Raw genomic sequence first — 19300 nt, 5'->3', positions numbered from 1 at the left:
TCTCCAGGTAATCTGGCTTTCATTCAGTCCATAGTATGACATCTACAATTCTGTAAAGACTGTTAAAAATACTAATTACTTAATTATTCCTGATCAGTTTAGTAAATTATGCTTATATGCTGTTCCATGGAGTGTAGATGCATTAATCTCCGTCAAGAAGTTCACAGGTATCACCATGGATTTTGTTCAGAAGCTATTTTACCAACTTAATGGTGTAACAAATTAAAACCAAGTGAAGCATCTCAACTCTCCTCTCAAACGCTTTTCTGTTTAGCCCAACTGTTTACCTCCAGCCGCACCCACATGCTCTTTAGTTTTTAACTTCTTCAGAGCAGAGCAGCTGTACTGAAGTAGATTATCAAAATGCCACCTCAGATGATTCTTTACATCCCTACCACTAACTAATATAGGACGAGTTGTGTCTGAACATATTTTCAGCGCTACATGACGTGCGAGTCTTTTCATATTTTTTACTTGTAGACCTGAGAAGTAGAGCTACACAATAAATCAACAGAACATATCGCGATAACAGAATATCCACTGAACTCCGACCCAGAACCACGCAGCAACTTTGGGGATATTTGCAAAGAAAAGGCTTTAACCGCTTAACTTCTCAGGGCCAGCTAAGCTAACTCACTCTTTGGTTACCTAGCGACTCACTCGTGCTTTGGTTACCTAGCAACAGCCTGTCGAGTAACTTGCGCAGCAGCAGTTGAACTTCTCCCCACAACTGCTTAAAATGATCGGCTTTGTTTTTTATTTTCTTTTTAAATCAGCCATCACTGTTGCGTTTGGCTGTTTAATAATTGTAGTAAATGTGGATAAAATGTAATTTTGTTTTTGTGTAAAGATGTGGAAAACAAAGAAAAAAATGGCGGAGTGAAAACTGGATAAACAGACAAATGCCACCAGTTTGGCAGCATTTCACATATTTAAAACAAACAAAAACCTACTGAATAATTATTGATGTCAGCTGATATGAAATGCTTATAATGTGATGAGTTTTCAGCCCCTCTGAAATGCTGAAGTTTTGAAAGAAAGACCAAAACTCAAAAAGTGTATTTTCCAGATTTTATTGTTTTGTACACAAAAATGCCAGAGACTTCAACCCATCCAGTAGAACGGTTAAAAACCTGCAAAAGCAAAAGAGTATAAATTAAAACCCAGTTTCACTTAACATTTTACATCAAATAAAATAATTAACAGTTCAGTAAATTCTGAACTTCTCAGCTTTTCTACAGATTTGAGCAGAAATGTCTCAATTTTTGCACATTTTCAACACACGGTGACCATTTCTTGTGCGTTTTAAACCCTTCTCAGACAAATGCCTCGATGTCTTCAACTGAAATGACCTCGCTGGTCTGACGGACCGGAGCAGAACCACAGAACGTGAAACTGAACCGGTCACGACCAGAACCAGACAGAGACCAGTTCCGACTCGTCATCGTCTCATCAAGGAAGGGACGTAAACAAATACTAAGAAAAATACAAACATTTTCCTTAAAAATCAGTTTTAATTTGGGCTACTAATTGGACTTTTTCTGTCTGAAACCGATTTACGGATTTGTTTGTGTTTCCACTTGTCAATTTAGCTTTTCAGAAATTTTTTATTGTCTCCAAAGGTCTGAAACAGAAGAAAATCTCTATTTATGCATAATTTAAAAAACTAAAAACGGTTAATACTGTCGCTTGATGTGTTTTCAGAGAGACAAGCTGATATTTTAGTTGCGCTACATATTGATAGAGCATCTTTAAATATTTCATTAATTTTGAATCTAAATGCATTTCTTCAACTCTACCTGTAGGGCTGATGGGATGAGAGCGCCTCCTAGTGGAGACTTTTAATACTATCTTTAATTTCCAAGTTCAGCTGATTTAACTTCAGGGCCCAAATGATTAATCGCAATGAATCGATTATTGAAATAACCGTTAATTAATTTAGTATTTGATTATAGATGCATATATATTTTACATTCAAGACTAAAAACAAACATCTCTGTAATTATGTTTTAACCAAAACTCATCAAGTGGCGTAGTTTTAGCTTCATCTGGTTCAGACTAAAGGAATGCTTTTATTGCATTTTAGAGAATAAAATGGTTATTTTCTTCTTTAAAAATTAATTTAATTTTATGTTTTAATGCATTTCTAATATTATATCCAAAATTAAGTGGTTAAATAAAAAATTCTGCAGAATGTGTCATTTTCCTACCAGATTGTCAATAGATGATAGTTGTTAATGCAGTCCTGATCAACTCGATTTTGTCATATTTTCCCTCTGTAAAATCATTAAATGTTGCCATATTATTGCAGTGGGAGCCATTTTTCAGTCGCCTGACACTGAGAAGACCCAGAAATCATGCAGGACACTTTTATTGTTTCTGCATAAACTAAAAGGTTACTTGTAGCTCCCAAATGTTTGTTTTCTTCTTGAACAATAAAGAAAATCAAAGAATTTAATGATTAAAACTGCAAAGAATCCTCCGACTCTTCTTACCCTCTTATGCGGTGGGTACAGCGACTCCCTGGGGCATGACGGGCACCTCGGGCTTGGCCCCCTTCTGCTCTGACGTGGGTGTGGTGGGCAGGTTCTCCTCCTTGGGCTCCACGATGCTGACGTGGTCGGGCAGCGGCTTCTTGGGGCCGATCTTACCGCTGGGATCCCAGGGCAGCATGATCTTCACCTTGATGCCCAGCACACCTAAGAAACAACAGAAAAAACAATGATTCAGGGTTTGCTAGTCTCACTGAAACCAACAACAACCCATTTGTACTTTTCCCGCAGTAAAATTCAACCAATTTCAAGGCAAGGAAACTTTTCCAGCACTACTAAAAACAATACAAATGAACTAAAAGAAGAGTTTCAATTCACCATTATATCTCATTTACTGTTATTCATAAAGTCTTGTGGTAATATTCTACATTTTATAGCAGTAGCAATAAATTAAAATAAAACAAATTTTATGTTTTGAAATGTGTCTTTCACACGCCTGATACACCTGACTGGTCCGAGAACAAAACACTAATTCAACTAATTTCAATAATGTTGTTTAATGTAGGGCTGAAACGATTCCTCGAATAATTTAAGTCCCTCGATTATTAAAATTCCTCGATGAAAATTGACCTGCCTCGAAGCTTCGTTAATTTATGTTTTATTATTTAGCGCACCGTGTTTCGGCCGGGACATTGCAGAGTCGGAGCTCTGACTGCAGGTATTTATACAGGTGAGCGGATAGACTGACCACGGTGGGCGGCTGAGTGGTTGATGGTTACAGTGTACCGTGTAGCTTTACGGACGAAGCACACAATAAATTTCATATCATCTCGGTCTGAACAAATGGGTGGCGGAAATCATCGTGGCGGTTCATGGCTGGTAGACGAGTTTCTGAGTGTGACGAACGAAGGTGCCGTAAAAATCCCGTATTGCTCCCCCCGTTCTTACGTTCGTCCCCTGGTCTACCAATCGTCTCTCCCCCCCTGACGTACGTTCGTCTGTCCCCTGGTCCATTTCTTCCTCTCCACCCCCATCTTACGTTCGTTCGTTCGCCTGCCCCCCCCACTCCAGCCGACATTTCCCATATTGTCAAACCCAAAGCTTGACAGCTATGGGGGAAGGTGAGAATTTATCTATTAAACTGACTGAAGATGAAAACATAAACCAAAAGCTGGAGCAAAGACATTCTTTATAAGAGTATTTGTGAGCCTGCCTCTTTAATATTAAATTAAATATAATTTCAGATCTTTGTATAACTTTTCTTCATGTTAACTTAGAAAGTGAGCTATTATTGTTACAGGTTAATTTTATAAACTACCAAAAAGTAACTGTTAGGGAAACTCAAATACAAAAAACTGGACTGGTATTGATATCTGATAGTAACACTGCTGTTATGCAAGATTTACCAATATTTTATTAATTTTTTTATCCGATTAATCGTAAGAATAATCGATAGATTACTCGATTATCAAAATATTCGTTTACAGCAGCCCTAGTTTAATGTATAAAATACAAGCTAATCTTTATTCCAATAACAAATCAATAAGTCATTGATTCATTAGGAATAATAAATACTCACTATAATCCAAACACATCCTAAGGCAAATTACCTTCCTGCTGAAATTCAATGTTTTCTTGCAAACAGAAATATTTTTTGTAATTCTAATTGACCTAAAAGAGAAACGTTTAGTTTAACTTCAGAGAGCAAGAAGAAAATATGTCTTTAAAATAACTAAAATAACCTTAAAATAACTTTCCACAATAATGTTTTCCAAATGTTAGATTGTAATTCATTACAAAACTCTGCAGTTTATTTAAATTCTACACTAAATGGCAGCTGTTTATGGCATTTCTTACGTCAAAGTAATTTAGATTTTTTTATTTCTATTCTTTGGTTTTTTTTTACTGATTTTTGTATTATTCACTTTTTTATTATTTATTATTCAAATTCAAAATTACTGTATTGACTGAGAGGAAATAAATGTTTTTATTAAAAATACATTTTAATAATATTAAAAATACATATTTTTCATAATAGTTATTATAATTGGATGAGTTTTGTATGTCCTCTTTGTTCCTGAAAACACACATCTTGAAGTTAATGCTTAATATGTTTATGCTTGACATTATTACGCCCCGGTATGTTTGTATGAAAAACCGTCAATTAAAATATTAATTAGTGAACCTTGCAGTTTGAATATCAACAACTTTCAAGGACCTTATGCAGAAATCAAGCACTTTCCAAACCTTGAAAACACCAAAGTGAAATCATCTGGTTTATTTCATCAGTCTGGGCGTTTGGAGGGACAGGAAATGGGCCGGTACTCACCCTGCCTCAGCAGGACATGGCGAACCGCCGTGTCGACGTAATAGTTGACGGGGTCTCCGCTGTGGATCATCAGGCCGTCCACGAACTTCATGGACTTTGCCCTCTGACCCCTCAGCTTCCCAGAGACCACGACCTCGCAGCCCTTGGCGCCGCTCTCCATGATGAATCTCAGAACGCCGTAGCAAGCCCTGAAAGCGAATAAACCAGAGAAAAATCTATTTTATAACAACTAGGTCTAAAAAAAGCATGAAAATTTAATCAATTTCAGGAATTTTATTGCAAATTTGAAATAACAGCAGCCAGGTTTGAATCTCTAACTGAATTAGCAACAACCCAAAAGTATTAGTTTTAATTTAACAACTCCAGCAAATTATCGGATTAATCAATTAATGAAATGATCATCAACTAATTTAGTAATCCATTTTATGTAGAGTCAAACAAGGTCATTTCCTAAAAGAACAACATATTCAGAACAGTAAATAATCCAAAACTGTGCAAAAATATATAGATTTTCAGGCATCAAAACAATAATAATTTTTTATGTTCATCTTTTTGATGCATTTCTAATGTATAAAAATCTGCAGTCAGATTTTTTTACCCAATTAATTGTCAGAATAATTGATTACTGAAATAATATTTGAACCCTTCTCAGACAAATGCCTCGATGTCTTCAACCGAAAAAGCCTCGCTGTTCTGCTGGGCCAGAGCAGAACCACAGAACGTGGATCAGAACCAGCCACCAGAACCAGACAGAGACCGGTTCCGACTCGTCATCGTCTCATCACTGAAGGGACTGAAGCTGAGCAAACAGTTAACAATTAAAACATTTAGAGGATAAAAACCTGTAGCTCGGCAGAACAGCCTCATCTGATCCAAAACCCGGTTAACCGGATTCTAGAAAGCGACTATAAGGTGCAGTTCATTGATAAAAAGTCTCCTGTAAACGGATATTTTGGTTCATCTCATAAAGTAGCACGTTTAAAGTTGTCAAATTGTCGGTTTTTAGATCCGATCGGAGTCGGCATAAAATAAAATTCAGTTCCAACTGAGTTTATCAGTTCCAAAACCAGAGAAATTAGTATTTTTAATCAGCACCTCCAGCCTGAACCTCTGCGTCCCGGACAATGTTTTCACACCAAATAGTTGTAAACTACTGAAGGAAACGACAAAAACCTCTAAAGAAGACACTGAGCTCAACTTTCCTCTTCAGAAAATGTTAAAGATGGAATAGAGTCAGATTTTAACAGATGCAGGATTTCTCTTTTGTCTTCTGCAAAATAATTTCTGGTTTGTTTTGGTTGTTTTACCCAGAATGCCCTGCGCTGTAATCCACTTCCTACTTTTGGATGCATGTATTCGAACCATGCCAGTGTTTACGTCAATGTTTTTAGGCGGACCAGAGTTCGCTTGTTTGATTCGCGTTCACACCTCCCCAAACAAACCAGACGTTTTAGTCAAGTGAACTGTAGTTGGATTAAAGAGATCTAAACATGGCTGATGTGAATGCAGCCTAAATCAACAACCACAAAGCTAAAAGTCGGGTTTGTCTGAGCATCTCTTGTTGGTTATTTAAGCTCTGCTTACCTTCGCACTGCCAGGCCTCCCAGCAGCTTGTAGCGCAGAGACTCAGCCTGGGCGATGGCACAAAGACCACGGGTGGCAACTTTCTCAGCATACAACTGAAAAAAGAAACAGTTCAAACGTAGTTAAGCAACACAAGTAAACTACATAAAATTTAAAAAATCTACATCGAGGTTGCAGTAGTTAAATTAAATGCACAGATTTATGTAAATAAGCTCATACTTGTGAAACTGGTTTCTACCCTTCTCAGACAAATGCCTCAGTGTCTTCATGTGAAAAGGAACCCTGGATCTGAGGAACTGGAGCAGAACCACAGAACGTGGTTCTGAACCGGCAACCTGCAGAACCAAAGAGGTTCCTGTTCCGTCTCGTCATCGAATCATCACAGAAGGGGAATCAGAGATTAGAAAAATATGAAACTTTAGATGCTTTAAAGGGACAGTGTTGTGTGTTTTCCAGGCACATTGTGCCACTTTACAGCACAATCAAGTAACTATGTTACCTTCAGCTGTTACATCAAATATGACTTTGAAATCTAAAGCCTTGAAATTGGACATCTGTCTCTTTAAAACCTCCTGCTCTTTATGAAACTCCTCCTTCAGGAAGTCATCACTACATGACTCCTCTATTAAACCTTTAACAAAGTTATTTTTTTACCAGGGTTTCACTGAGAAGTAGCTCCTCTGAGCTCAGCAGTTCCACCAGGTGTGTACGAGTAATTTCTCCATTTTCAGTTGAATCTTAGAATTTAGATTATTTAGTTTATTTTTCCTTATTTTCTGATTAATTTACAATTAGAATTTTTGTTTAACTTATTTAAAATAAGTTCTTTGGTTAGTAATTCACTTAATTAGTTAATTAATTTCAGTTTTTGAAGTGTGTGTTTCACGGTATAAATAGGTACGTTTTAAGCAGCTCATTATGCATGCGGGTGGTCATATGGTTTTTTACCAGTCATCAGGCAGCCAGTCAATCAGCTTATAACTTGTTTTGACTGAACTATGGAATAAAACAAATAACTGCATTTTGAGTTTTTGTATCTTTTTGGACTGCGTGAGCCAGAATCCAAGGTGCATCAGGAGACTATTTGAGTTGAATTCACCTTTTGCTTTGATCACATTTAAGTCTTAAGTTCTTTGATTTTTGGACAAATAGTCACTACAAGGTGTTTGCTAACTGCTACAGGCTAGTCTGAAGGAGCTGAGGGGGAATATCGGCGGAGGACTGCTCTGTGAGGCGGAAAATCAGAAACTGTAAACGAGATAAGAGGAGGAGTTGTGCCTCGAAGGCGGGGCTAGGTCCACCGAGGCGTTTTTCACAGCTGAATGGTTGCCATGGAGTATAAATGATTTCTCAAACATGCAAGAAAAAAATTAAGCGTGTTGGGCATCCAGGACAGTAATTCTGGAGGACTGGACTCGGTCATCCCTGACCTCAATGAAGGTCGTTCTGCTCGGCTCACCTCCACGCTGCCCTCAGGGAAGCCGAACCGCTTCTGGACCACAGCGGTCAGCTCTCTGATCCGACGGCCCTTCTCTCCCAGAACATTCTGGGTCCTGAAAACAGAGAAAAAATGTTTCAAAATGTGCCGTAGACAGAAGTAACCAAACATCCTCTTGGTCCAGTACAAGGTTCAAGACGGACTGTTTTCTACTGGACTGGGACACCTGCATCATTTATGCTGCATTAAATGTGTATTTAGAGGCTAAAAAACAACAATTGTGATTGAAATTAGATGATTTCTTCTTGGTTATCAGCAGGTAAATTACAAAAAAAGTATAGATTGGTCAACTAAATGGTCTCTCTACAAATCCGAAATGACTCGTAATCTCTGATGATACAACACCGAAGAATATTATGAATTTCTAAAATAATCTGCTCAAACAAATTCAGTAATACAGTAGATTATAAAAGGAAGTATCAACAGGCAGCAACAACAAATAATCCTGTCACAACAAGCAATTAATCACATTACAGATTAAAATAAGCTCCATTCTGATTATTAATATTTCTTGAAAGGCAGTTTTGTTTAGAGACATCATAATCCATTTTATTTATGATTTCAGTTGTGTGTTGTTTCCTTTTTATTTATTTTTGGTTGTTTTTCATTTTGGATGTATAAGCAGTCTCTAGTTGCAGTGTGGAGTGTCATGTACAAAATTAAAGTTTATTAATCCTTATGAAGGAAAACTTGGAATATTATGCCACCATCATTACCAATAAACTTGAAATTGGTCTCAACACAACAATATTACTGTTTATAACAATCACTAACTAGACAATTTATCGGCTAGTAAAATTTGTAATGGTGACAGGCCCAACAACTGACAGCAAACCAAAGGAAGAGTTATAGGTACCCTGAAGGACAGTTAATCACCTTGTGGCCAGGATGATGATCTCAGTCCTGGTTGGGGTCACGCGCACCTCCACGCCGGAGTAGCCGTCCTCAGCTAGCTCACGAGTCAGGAACTCGTTCAGCTCGGCCTTGAAGATACCGTCTGCGACGAACTAACGGAGAAAAAGGCAGCTTTTTAAAAACATAATTACGTCAAGTCAGACAATAATGGATCCTGAATAATATGAAATTCTGGAAGTGTGCCTGCACGATCATTTTAAAGGGTAAATTGTCTGCAGAGGTTAGATTTTTAAGACCATAAATTTAATGGTGATCATAGAGGTGGGATCAGAGGGTCCAAACAAATCATTTCAATATTAAACACACACAAAGAACCAGCTACTCTGCAGCTGAACCTCTTTATTGCAACAAATCACTGCTCTATAGCAAAAAAAACTATCGAATCAATTTTTAAGAATTCAAGCTACTGTCAGTGGCTTAATTTAAAAAGACTTCCATGAACAGTCTTTTTAAGACAATAGGATTTCAATTATGAAATCCTACTGTAAACCATATAAAGTTCATATTAATTTTAGTTGGTGCAAATCAGCCTCACAAATCCTCTCTAAAACTTTACAATTGCATTTTACCATTTTTATTAAACACGATTATGGCTTCTGACTTACATTATTAGGAATACAGGATGTAAGACATTTTATTCCAGCAATCTGACACCTTAAGAGTAAAAACACTGCACAAATATTAAAAAGCACACTAAAACAATAGCAGTTGGGTATTATTTTGTTTTTAATTGGCAAGTATTAGCCATAAACACACAATAACAGGCTCCACCAGTCAGCTTTGCTTTTAAGAATCCCAAGTTATGCTTGGTAAACAAATCCAACTTAATGTAAACTATGTATTTCTCTTATCTATTTGGCATAAGCTCAGTATCTTTACTTCAAAGTGTACCTTATGTATATACAGACATTTCCTGTAAAATGTAAGACGACGGTGTTTCACTAAATAGCCAATAGCTTTTTTTTATTTTAATTATTCCGCCATTAAACTAACTGGCCTGACGGTCAGAAAAGCGCATTAAAATATAATGATGCTGTCTGAACACACATCTTGGAACAGAAACTGGGAGTTATTTCATAACTTCTCTGCGGCCCCGGCGAAATGAGCCATGCTAGCTGTCTAAATGAGGACGCAGCACCTCCGCAGCATCTGGAACAATCCTCCCCGTATCGGACCTGGACCGATCCGTTTGACACCAGAACCAGCGGGAAATACGTCTGTTTCACTCAGTCTGGGTCCATTTTAACAAAATATCGCTGCCTGTGCGAGTAGAGAGGAGAAGAAACGCCGCTAACCTTCCTCTTCTTGGAGATTTGCACCGCCATCTTCCAATAGGCCGTAGACAGGAAAGGACCCAGGAAGGACGCGGAAATGCTTTTGTAGTGAACGGACAAACTTCCGGTGACGTTCTATTCAAGTCAACGCTGGGGAATGTAGTTTTCAGCCGTTTCAGGGTTGACTCGGATAAAATTGAAATCGCCGTGAAATGTGAGCAGTTTAATTTTTTTACGCTTTAATAAAAAAACAACAACAACAACAAAACATGGCCTCCGTGGAGTTGGTGGTAAAAATTTTTCAAAACACAACAGAAATATACAAACAACGTCAACAGCAAGGCATTTAGGCACTCTTTTCTTTTAAGTTGTAAGTATGTTAGCAACATATTTGCTTGTTGAAGCCAATCTATTTTTTTTAAATTTCAGTAATGATTCACGTATTAATTTTACAACTTAATCAAAAATAAGCTAAACAGCAGGTACACAAATAACTGTTTATTAACCAAAGTCTCCACTAGATGGAATCACTTCTGCGTGTCAACTACTTGAAGAGTCAGAAAAAAAAGGATTTTTGAAGTGGGGTTTTGTTGGAAGATTATAAAAAGCTACTGTGCCATGATATCTATTTATTTAATGCATTATTTTTATTAGTAGCTTTCTGTAATATATTTTCAGTTTAACTTGTTGCAGGTGCTACAATTAAAAATAACGCATCCTTGATTACTTACATCAGCCCCCATACAGAGAGCAACCCTAACCCTAACCCAGAGTAATCAATGCCTTCAGTAAATTATTTTGCTACAAATATTTCTGTATGAAGCTTTAGACAAGAGTTATCTAATCATTTCCTATCATAACTGAACAATTTTGTTTTAGTTCTGAAACAAACCCTGATTGATGTAATTGTTGACAAGAATAAACAAACTAAGTCACAACAAAGACTAGTACATTAAATACAATTAAAAACAACTTACAGAAGTGATGGCAAATTGTTTCTTATGTCTTTTTATGTCTTATTTTGTAAAGCGCTTTGCGGTTTCTGACCTGTAAAAGGTGCTATATTACTTACTTGCAAATGATTTAAAACAAAACGTTACCCACTCAAAAGAAAACTTGAACAACTTTAATCACTTTCCAGTTTTTTAAAGCATTAATTTTTATTAGTAATTGCTTTCTACGATAGATTTCCAGTTTAACTTGTTGCAGGTATTATCATTAAAAATAAAGCATCATTGCTTATTTATCTCTATTTTTATTAAGACCGTTTTGTTACAATAAATAATGTTCAAAACATATTTTCTAATCAAACAGTTCCAGGCGTTAATTTTAACAGAAAATATAACAATAATTGCATCTGGTACAATCTGGGAATGAGTTGATCTAATTGATCCTCAGCAGCAGTTATTGGCCTCCTGTGTCTGTTTGTCCCCGCCGAGCCAGACGGGGGCGCTGTTGATCTTGGTGGTCTGACCTCTGGCCTGTGTGGACTCCCCCGGCATGCCGCCTCCCTCGCTGGCGAGCCGCTTGTGGATCTTGGCGGCCATGGTGAGGAAGGCCTTCTCCACGTTGTCAGCGCTCTTGGCGCTGGTTTCTAGGAAGGGGATCTTCAGAGAAGACGCCAGATCCTGATGATGATGTGGAAAAGAACAAACATGTTGCAAATTTAGGGTAATAGCAAATTAAAACCCCAAAACAAACCATAAGCAAGTGCCTTCCATAACATTGTTATTTGTGTTAATTTTGACCAGCGTTTCACTAAGAAGTAGCTCCTATAAGGAGCTCAGCTGATGCACAGTTCCACCAGCTGTTTGCTAATTGCTGCTGGCTAGAAGCTTTGAAATTGCAGCTACAAGGAGGAGATGCAATTTCCAAGCTTCTTGAAGGCGGAGCTATGTCCACCCAGGTGTTTTGCACAGATGAATGGTTGCCATGGAGATTAAGTGATTTCTTAAACGTGCATAAAATAATAAAACCAACACTCTAGTTACGTTTTTGATGAGGGAATAACATTATAGCATGAAATAAAATTTAAAAAGTCCATTTTACATAATACTACCCTTTAAAAATGTTCTGATATTTCAAAAAGTTTATGATGCCCTTCCCTTAATCAAGATTTCCAGAACTTTTGGAGGAGAAACAGGCCCAGAGCATAACAGGTCCTCCACTATGCATACATAACCTCTTACTTCTTTGTTTCCATAATTACAATTTTCAAAGATTGTTTAGGTTTGGATTTACAGTGTCTGACTCCTTTTGGTGCAGAATTATGACGCATGTCTCACATCGATGACGTAAAAAGTCTGATGAAATGTGATATGACCGTTCTGACTGCAAACACTTTGTAAAACAATCAGATACTTCGGATTTAATACGACACATGGAAATCACACAGACAGCAGAAACATTGGTTTCTCCCTCTGAAGGACACTGAAACTTCCCATATAATCTCAACAGATTAAAACAAGTGAATTATACTGTCAAATTATTATTATACTTCCAGAGTTCCCAAAAAGAGTGGAGGGTGCAGAAAATGTAACTGAACAGTTGAAAATGTCAAAATTCTGGATTAATTCAATATTTTTTTGTGTGTGAATGTTCTAAATGTTTTTCTCTTGTTACCTGAGCCGTAGCAGCATCCACCACTTTCTTACTGACCAGGTCCGATTTGTTTCCCACCAGCAGTCTGGAGACGTTTTCGCAGGCATACCGATCTATTTCGTCCAACCACTGCTTCACATTGTTGAAGGATTCCTGAGGAAACACCCAGAGATTCAATGTTAATATTACAACTTCCTGGTTTTTCTTTTCACTGAATATTTGGAGAAAAAAAACAACTCAATGGTGTCGTATTATGTCCATTGTGGACAGAAAAAAGAGGAGTACATTTCCGTCAAAAAAAAAAACTTTCTGAAAGAAAAAATTTGTTTGAAAAGTCAAAAATTTTCAAGGAAAAGATGCCGAAATTTTTAGATTAATCTAAAAAAAACTTTCTAGAAAAAAACGTGGAAATTTCTGAGTTTAAAAAGTTTAACATTTTTGACTTTTGGATATTTTCTGAGTTTCGAAAGTCTGTTGAAACTGTTGAAACTCAGATTTTCTAGAGAAAAACTTCAAAATGTCTGAGATCAAAAAGTTGAAAATTAAAAAAACAATCACAGAGAGGTTTTTTTTTGGTCAATCTTAGACATTTTTTTAGAAAAGAAAAATGGAAATATTGTGAGATTCCAAAGTTAAGAATTTTTGACATTTGAAAGTCAGAAATTGAAAAATTTTTCTGGAAAATTTCTGAGATTAACCTGTCTTTTTTTCAAGAAAATTTGTGACTTTTCAAACTCTTAAATTTCTGTTGTTTTTTGTTTACAAAGGTTCTTAAATTAAGTGAAACATTTCTGAGAACTTTCCAGCAATTTTTGACTTTTCAAACTGAGAAATTTCCTTGTTTTTTTCTAGAAAATTTCTGAGAATTGTTTTGGCAAAAATACCTTTTTTCTATCTTCAATGGCCCCAATACACCATCGTAAAAACACTCACTGACCTGTTCGGTCACATCGTAAACAATGATGATACCGTGTGCTCCTCTGTAGTAGCTGGAGGTGATTGTTCGAAACCTCTCTTGTCCTGCAGTGTCCCACTGAAGTCATTCACACAGAACATTAGCAGACTTGTTTTAATAGATATTTTTTAAAAGACAAAGAGCAGCTGGAATGTAATAAACTCACAATCTGCAGCTTCACAGTTTTCCCATCCATGTCGATGGTCCTGATTTTGAAGTCAACCCCAATGGTGGAGATGTAGCTCTCAGTGTAGGTGTCATCCTGCACCAAGTTTAAAGTGGAAGAGTTGCTTTTCTGTCAATAAGGCCTTGTACACATGTAGCTATGATCAATAGCTTATTAGGGCAATTGCAGCTAAAATTTTTAAAAAGATTTTCACCAAAAACTCTGAAATTTTGAGATAAATTTCAGAAAATGTCTAGAAAAAAATAAGGAAATGATCAGAATTCAAAAAGTTGTGAATTCATGAGAAAAAAACTCAAAATTGTTTTGACTAATCTCATAAACTTTATAGAAAACGTGGAAATTTCTGAGCTGGAAAATGTTCAAATGTTTTCTAGAAAATTTCTAGGATTAATCACAAAATTTGAGTGTTTTTCCTTCAAGTTTTATTTTTGCTTTTGGAGTCCAGATATTTCCAAGTTCTTTTAAAAATTCTGAGATTAATCAAAAGTTTTCTGACTTTTTCTTGGCAGAAATCATAGTACGTAACTGTGTCTTTATAAAACCGAATATCTCCACCATATCTTTTTAAACAATTAATTGTACACAGTGAATCTGTTTCAGAAAAGTTTTGATTCACTTTACACCTGCACAAATACAATCATGAATGGTGTTTTGAACATGCCAAACCCATAGGGGGCAGTGTGGCGCCAAGCTAAAACCTACGTCCGCCAATCAGATAGCTTCAAAACAACCGCAACTTCCTGTTAGGAATTAAAGATGGCGACAGGACGTTCGTGTGGATGGACGGGTATATTGGATGAACTACTTCGAAAGTAACAAAATTAGTATATAAAGTTATTAAATCCCATAATAATCTCGACTGGGAATCATGTCAAAACATGTATGTGGATATATTTGTACATTATTTGTTGCAGAATGTTATGCACAGGACCCTAAATCTCCGTTTGAACACTGAAACACAAATACTGAGTTTTCTCAAATCTCCACTTAGGTCGGAGTTTTTATAAATGATTTTAGTTATATTTAGCTGAGTTTTCATGTTGATGAAAGGTCAAAAAGCATAGAAATGTATGTGTTTTCTCAGATATCCGGCTGTGTGTGGACTAGGCCTAAGACCGTACTGCAAAGCGCAGCAGCAGGCACGACTTTCCGACTCCAGAGTCACCGATGAGGAGAAGCTTGAACAGGTAATCACTGAAGAGACACACAGGCATTAAAAAACATTAAAACATAGGTGTGAGATATAAACATTCCTTTTTTTTTAACCAAATTCCCATAAAAGATACAATTCATGCCCAGAAATACAGAGCATCCAGAAAGTATTAACAGTCTTTGTTTTCTCCACCTTTTACTGTTACAACATTGTTCTTCTATTATTATTATTTCCTTTATAACATGAAAAAATATCTAGTTGTAAGTGAAATAACCTGTCAGTGGAACTAGTACTTTTTTTATCTTTATCTTGCTAAAAAGTTACTTGTAAGTTAACTTGTCATATTTCAAGTGCATTAAGACATTTGCACTAGAAACTAGACCAAACACATTTGGTAAGATTTTGTGTTTTTGCAGTGCAGGCATCATGTTTGGAAGAACTTATGATGTGTGAAAAATGTCTTGTTGTAAGTGAAATAATCTGCCAATGAAACTAGAACTTTTTCATCTACATTAAGGAATTATTCATTTATAACAAGCCCCTATGTCTTGCTGAAAAGTTATTTGTAAATTACTTTTATCTTATTTCAAGTTTACTAAGATATTTGCACTAAAAACTAGACAAAAACACTACTCCTGATCCAAGGATGAACTCACATTGACGTTGGATAAAAAATAATTAAGCTGCATTCATAAACGATGGTAAACTATCTGCACTTCCTAAAAATTGCCCAAATTAGCAGCTAAAAACAATTTTTAACAATCCACATCTGTAGTTTCTGACGTGTCTTCCAGTCTATATGTCACCTGAATGTTTTCACCTAACTTTACCAGTAACACATCACATTCAGAGAGGAAAACTTACTATTCAGGATTCATGATCGGTGAGGTTCTTCACACAATTAGACTCAAAAAGAAACGAATCCTGAAACTAATCCTGAATGGACAGAAGGCCAGGGAGTCTCTGGGAATGTTGTTTTCTGGTCCCAGAAGCCTGTTTGTGGAAGTCGGATGCTGTTCTCCGGAGGACAGCAAGCAGAAAACGCTGTCTGTGTCTGACTTATGAGCTGACTGCTTCATTATTTATTAATAAAGTTCAGCTCAGGTTACACCAGGGACAGCACCTGGAACCAGGACACCCAGCTTAACTCGCACCATCATTTTATTTTCTTCCTAAACCAGAACACAGTTAAGCTAGCTGCTTCAGATATTCAGTAAGCAAAGCTTCTGCGCAGCTGTTGTTGTTTATGTGAAGAGCAGCTTTGCTTCAGCTTGTCGACCTGACAATATGTGCAGGGCGACATCATACGACAGCCGACCAATTGTAACGCAGGCACAAAAAAAGCAGGAAGAGGGCAAGAAACGTAGATCCTCAAACAGTTCTTACTGAGTTTCTGCAAATCACTTTATGGGATCCAAGGTATTATTTCTGTACTGAGATTAAATTATTCAATATGCTGCTAGGTAAGCAATCAGACGCTTGGTGCAGGCCTTTTCTCTTTATTGTCTAAATATTTTTAAAGCTTTTAACCAATAAGCCTTAAAGGTGTAGTGCCTTAAAGCCACCAGTTGATCATGCGTGCAGAAAAAAAGTGCAGATTTTAAGGGTGTTTTCTCTCCTGATTTTATGATAGACTTGATTTGGTTGCGAACCAAAATGTGTTACATTTCCAGGTCTGCACTGTATCAAATGAATCAACCCCTTTGAAAACCTCTTCCCCTGCTCACCTGTAGGGGCGCTGCACCAAGAGCCACTGAAGGAAATGACATGAAAACCTCTGAAGAGGACACTGATGTCTACTTTCTTCTTCATGGAATTTAAACAAAAATGGAGTGACGTCAGATTTTAGCTGTTGTAGGATTACTCTTTTGTCTTTAGTAAAATACCATGAACCATTTTTCTTTTCAGGTTGTTTTTACCCAGAATGCCCTGCACTGTAGTCCACTTTCTGCTTTTGGAGCGGTCTCCGGTCCGCTTGGCGTTCACATATCCATTCAAACCGCACCAGAGTTCACTTCAACCGAACCGACACTGAGGTTTGCTTTTTTTGGTCCCATAAAAGTAACATTGTGGAGGCGTGGACAGTTAGTCTGGCTTAGAAATAAAACACCAAATGGAACAAACTGGAAGAAAAAAATAATTCAAACTGGGGGGATTTTACTGCTAAAAACTCCAGTTTGTGTTTCTATAAAAACAAAAATTACCAAGCAGCTGAGGACCCAAACAAACAGCAGGCTGCCATAAATGTTCGCTCTAACAAATAACTTGTCTAAAAACTCTTCTTAATGAAATCAACAGAGAGGGAATTATATTCATCAGTCGATGCATGACTTTTAAACTTCTGCTAATTTGTCTTCACTTTTTGTCTTTATTGTGTTAATTTCTCATATATTTAATATTAAGTGTTTTTCCTATCGTTTATTGTTGTTTTGTACTTAGTTTATTATTGAACAAATGTATTGTTTTGTTCAAATCTGATCAGTCGCTTTTCTTTATTACATCTTCCTGCATCTCTTTATTTCCAAATATTAATTCCTTTGTTTTTTTTTTTATCCTTGTTCTTTCTTTTTTCCCCTCAGTTTTCTGAATTTTCTCTTTCTGTATTTTTTATTTATTCATTTTTTTGTATCCTCCATCAAATCTCCCTTACTTTTTCCATATTCATGTGTTGCTTTCTGTTTCTTTCTTAACTCCTCCTCTCTTGTTTTCTGCTCTTTTCTTCATCTATTCTTCCATCATTTCTCCTCTTCTTTTGGAGAACTGGCCAGGGGAACAAAATGAAAGTGATTTACTTTAATTCAGCGCCGGCTCCCATGTGTGACCCTCCTGGTCACGGGAACGAGCAGCGAGCAGAGGATTGAGAAGACATGCGATGGCTGAGCAGCTGTGACGGGGTCAGAGGTCAGCAGTCCTGACAACGGTTGCTGGGACAGAGGCAGCGCCGGCAGTGGTTGCGGGGACAAGCCGATCCCGATGCGGCACAGAGGTGGGAAAACTGGGGGAAGGGGAAGGAATATAGGAACGGATCGAAACAAAGAGTGAAGGTTAGAAAGCAAGGAGAAGGTCTGGGAACGTCAGGAAAAAACAAAAACAAAACGAAACTCAAAGAGGAACAAAACACGCAAAGGAAGAATCCAAAAAGAGCCATTTGCATATTGGCTAATGCAGCAGAAAACAGACAACAGTGGTATAAAATCATTATTTTAAGATAACTAACAACAGAAATTGATGTTTAGGCTTTTTGATTTCATCTTGTAAACTTTAGCAGCAGTACAGCATCAGTCCCAATCCCTCAATTGGCAGTTTTTCATTTGATATGAAATCTACAACATCAAAATCTCTGACTTTTCTGACATCTTTTGATCTTTTACACAAAAGTGCAAATAATTTTCATTATTATAATCCAGAAAAATGGGTAATTTTGTAGAAAGCTTACTTTAGATTGATGAAACAAGGTAGACAGTTACTTTCACCTGCAGAAATAAGGTTGCCACTTGCCTGACTCCTTAACCTGACTCGCTGCTCCAAATCATGAAAATGGCCGCCACTTTTAGATGGGACGCCATCAAAAAAACAGTCAAGCATCAGCTCTGAAACCGATTTTTATCCCAACATCTGTCATTCTTCTCTGCTTCTTCTTCTTTAAAGCCCAACAAAGGCTTTTGTTTCTGGATGTGTTTTTCATGCCTGCTTCGGTTACAAAGTCAAAACTTAACTGCGGTAATATGCTGACAAAAAGAAACGGGGGTTCATTTTTGAAGTCAATCAATCAATAAATCAATCAAATTTTATTTGTACAGCACATTTCAGCAGCGAGGCATTTCAAAGTGCTTTACGTCTTATCAAACACAGAAACACAAAGTCATCAAGTCGGGGTTCTTGCTTTTGCGTCCATAAAAGGTTTACCTGTTACACTCCTACTGTGTTATATGGAACGAAATACCTTTTGCTATTTTTATTCCCACTCACAATCACGCAGTTTAAAACAGCATTTTAATGAGTTTCTGGCACGAGGCTCCATAAACTCTTTCACTCCGTAAACTCTTTCACAGAATTTCGCTCAGGGACTCCGTCGTCCCTCACGGATTTTTGTGCAATTCTATGGTACCTGTTAGTGTCTAGAATTTACAGGGTTTGTGGTACGCGCAGTGACCCTCAGTCACTCACCGTTTTTCTTCTGGCACCAGGCTCCGTACACCTCTCATGGAATTTCGCTCTGGGACTCCGCCATCCCTCACGGATTTTTGTGCAGTTGCAACATAGAATCAATAATCAAAACACAGCATTAAGTCAGGTTCCATCAATAAATTTG

General features: G+C 37.1%; 2 protein-coding genes and 3 non-coding genes across 5 annotated transcripts; all 5 read right to left on the bottom strand.

Annotated features, from left to right (window-relative positions):
- Window positions 1–1057: 1057 nt before the first annotated feature.
- Window positions 1058–10218, bottom strand: rps3 (ribosomal protein S3). The gene is made up of 7 exons (XM_032544970.1): window positions 10114–10218; window positions 8780–8910; window positions 7865–7958; window positions 6406–6500; window positions 4822–5009; window positions 2496–2699; window positions 1058–1133 (listed from the first exon to the last, which is right to left on the bottom strand). The coding sequence occupies exons 1-6, from the start codon at window positions 10141–10143 to the stop codon at window positions 2500–2502; spliced, it is 738 nt and encodes a 245-aa protein (XP_032400861.1). The 5' UTR covers window positions 10144–10218; the 3' UTR covers window positions 1058–1133; window positions 2496–2499.
- LOC116708381 (small nucleolar RNA SNORD15) lies at window positions 1312–1461 on the bottom strand. The gene has a single exon (XR_004336668.1). It is a non-coding gene; the product is annotated as a small nucleolar RNA SNORD15 (small nucleolar RNA).
- On the bottom strand, window positions 5465–5611 carry LOC116708379 (small nucleolar RNA SNORD15). The gene has a single exon (XR_004336666.1). It is a non-coding gene; the product is annotated as a small nucleolar RNA SNORD15 (small nucleolar RNA).
- On the bottom strand, window positions 6644–6793 carry LOC116708380 (small nucleolar RNA SNORD15). Its single transcript, XR_004336667.1, has one exon. It is a non-coding gene; the product is annotated as a small nucleolar RNA SNORD15 (small nucleolar RNA).
- A 1124-nt stretch (window positions 10219–11342) lies between the features above and the next one.
- LOC116707586 (ras-related protein Rab-1B-like) lies at window positions 11343–16083 on the bottom strand. Its single transcript, XM_032544997.1, has 6 exons — window positions 15853–16083; window positions 14957–15029; window positions 13815–13910; window positions 13631–13726; window positions 12715–12846; window positions 11343–11720 (listed from the first exon to the last, which is right to left on the bottom strand). The coding sequence occupies exons 1-6, from the start codon at window positions 15864–15866 to the stop codon at window positions 11487–11489; spliced, it is 645 nt and encodes a 214-aa protein (XP_032400888.1). The 5' UTR covers window positions 15867–16083; the 3' UTR covers window positions 11343–11486.
- Window positions 16084–19300: the final 3217 nt, after the last annotated feature.

The sequence above is a fragment of the Xiphophorus hellerii genome, chromosome 18 (genome assembly GCF_003331165.1).
Source record: "Xiphophorus hellerii strain 12219 chromosome 18, Xiphophorus_hellerii-4.1, whole genome shotgun sequence".
Lineage (NCBI taxonomy): Eukaryota > Metazoa > Chordata > Actinopteri > Cyprinodontiformes > Poeciliidae > Xiphophorus > Xiphophorus hellerii.
Note: the sequence above shows the minus strand (reverse complement) of the source record. Positions and strands in the feature narration are given on the sequence as shown.